Source organism: Clupea harengus, unplaced genomic scaffold (assembly GCF_900700415.2).
Source record: "Clupea harengus unplaced genomic scaffold, Ch_v2.0.2, whole genome shotgun sequence".
Lineage (NCBI taxonomy): Eukaryota > Metazoa > Chordata > Actinopteri > Clupeiformes > Clupeidae > Clupea > Clupea harengus.
The window spans coordinates 1-2500 of NW_024880715.1; the positions used below are offsets into that span (position 1 = coordinate 1).

The 2500-nt window shown below is 44.8% G+C and overlaps 1 protein-coding gene across 1 annotated transcript in view; it reads right to left on the minus strand.

Annotated features, from left to right (window-relative positions):
• Positions 1–379: 379 nt before the first annotated feature.
• The window catches only part of LOC122132566 (large neutral amino acids transporter small subunit 3-like), a 12070-nt gene continuing 9949 nt past the window's right edge, over positions 380–2500 (minus strand). Inside the window, exons 9-11 of the mRNA XM_042707239.1 lie at positions 1662–1808; positions 1036–1071; positions 380–536 (exon numbers count right to left, since the gene is read on the minus strand). Of these exons, the coding sequence (XP_042563173.1) occupies positions 397–536; positions 1036–1071; positions 1662–1808 (323 nt within the window). The 3' untranslated portion in view covers positions 380–396. The remainder of the gene's footprint in view (positions 537–1035; positions 1072–1661; positions 1809–2500) is intronic.

Consider the following 2500-nt stretch of genomic DNA (forward strand, 5'->3'; position numbering starts at 1 on the left):
GCCCTTTCCCTCTCAACCCCACTGCTCTTCCAGCCCTTTCCCTCTCAACCCCACTGCTCTTCCAGGCCTTTCCCTCTCATCTCCACTGCTCTTCCAGCCCTTTCCCTCTCAACTCCACTGCTCTTCCAGGCCTTTCCCTCTCAACTCCACTGCTCTTCCAGCCCTTTCCCTCTCAACCCCACTGCTCTTCCAGGCCTTTCCCTCTCATCTCCACTGCTCTTCCAGCCCTTTCCCTCTCAACCCCACTGCTCTTCCAGCCCTTTCCCTCTCAACCCCACTGCTCTTCCAGGCCTTTCCCTCTCATCTCCACTGCTCTTCCAGCCCTTTCCCTCTCAACTCCACTGCTCTTCCAGGCCTTTCCCTCTCAACTCCACGGCTCTTCCAGCCCTTTCCCTCTCACCATTGATCTGCGCTGCCACCGCCGCTCTTCTCATCCCCACACTCCTTCATCTTCCAGTCCATGATGTAGCCAATCAGAGGACAGGTGAGCAGACACAGCAGCTGCAGAGTGCCAAAGATGGAGGCGTAGTAGCTGACTGTGGAGAGAAGATGCATTAAATATACAGGGTTAGGGTTAGGGTCAATATACAGTAAATACACACTAGTACAACAACATGCATTAAATATACAGGGTTAGGGTTAGGGTCAATATACAGTAAATACACACTAGTACACACAACATGCATTAAATATACAGGGTTAGGGTTAGGGTCAATATACAGTAAATACACACTAGTACACACAACATGCATTAAATATACAGGGTTAGGGTTAGGGTCAATATACAGTAAATACACACTAGTACACACAACATGCATTAAATATACAGGGTTAGGGTTAGGGTTAATATACAGTAAATACACACTAGTACACACAACACACTATATTAAATATACAGGGTTAGGGTTAGGGTTAATATACAGTAAATACACACTAGTACACACAACACACTATATTAAATATACAGTAAATACAATACTAGTACACACAACACAATAAAGGAACACAATCGAACAGTCTTCTGTCATCTCTTACCCTTGTGATCAATGTCTTCCACCAATTCGTGAGAAGCTAGACGAAAGAAAAAGAAAAGATAAGTTATCTCAGGACTCCGGAGTTGTAGATCAGTATATTTATTCAATAACAATTGCAATCGGGCTCACTCACAGCACAAGGATGAACGTGAAGCAATTTCACTCACAAAGGTTTATATACTTATATACTTTTATCTAATTCTGACGCCATAAATGTTTAACATCTCAGTCAAAATAAAGTCCTCGACCGAGCTTCTTGTCTTCTTGTCAAGGATGTCTGATCTTCCCAGGGTCGAGAAAGCACATTTGGACCCTGTCACCACTGAGCTCACCCAAACACACACAGGAGGTGCCCTCACGGAGGTCTTACAGATGCAGACGGAGTGGCGCCAGTAACTACGTACTAATCAAAGTTACACACATACACAGGAACACAGTAAAGCCATGTTCCTGTTAACATAAGCACATGATTCATATAAGGTCATTATTAATACAGGGCACTTGATTATTATATTCTTAAGTCATTCACAGTGTTTGGTAATTATCTCCATCAGACGATGTTAAACAGACTGAACAGGTTGCCGTGGTGATTGTGTTGCCGTGGTGATTGTTTGAGTGTGTACTCACGGTTGGGTTCTCCGTGGGCCACCATCCACTCCAGCATCTTGTTCATCGCGCCCATGAAGAAGATGATGCGCAGCTGGGACATCGCCATGGTGATCAGACTCCAGGCGAAGATGGGGGTCAAGACGGAGCGTCGGAACGGCACGGCGTCTGAAGGAAACAAGGCTTTACTGGGGGAGCAGGAGGGCGTATATAACACATAACACACATCCCACATCTAGATTCAACCCCAGGTGTGTTATATAACACACATCCCACATCTGATTCAACCCCAGGTGTCTTAAATATATCAACACACATCCAACATCTAGATTCAACCCCAGGTGTCTTCTATAACAAGTTAACAACACACATCCCACATCTGATTCAACCCCAGGTGTCTTATATATCAAGTCAACACACATCCAACATCTAGATTCAACCCCAGGTGTCTTAAATATATCAACACAACACACATCCCACATCTAGGTTCAACCCCAGGTGTCTTCAACACACATCCCACATCTAGATTTACCCCAGGTGTCTTATATATCAACACACATCCCACATCAACCCCAGGTGTCTAATATATCAACACACATCCCACATCTGATTCAACACACATCCCACATCTGATTCAACACACATCCCACATCTAGATTCAACCCCAGGTCTCTTATGCTTGACTCATAGCATTCTTTATGATCTACGAAACAAAACTCAGAACATAAGTGCTATTCCCCTTACGCCTCGTGCACACTGTCTGCGATGCGTGTGTATAGCAGCTGTGTAACCTGTTGATTTTCATGTTAACAGGTGAGAGCATGTATGACTATTTCTCACGCGTGACGTAAGCAGGTCTC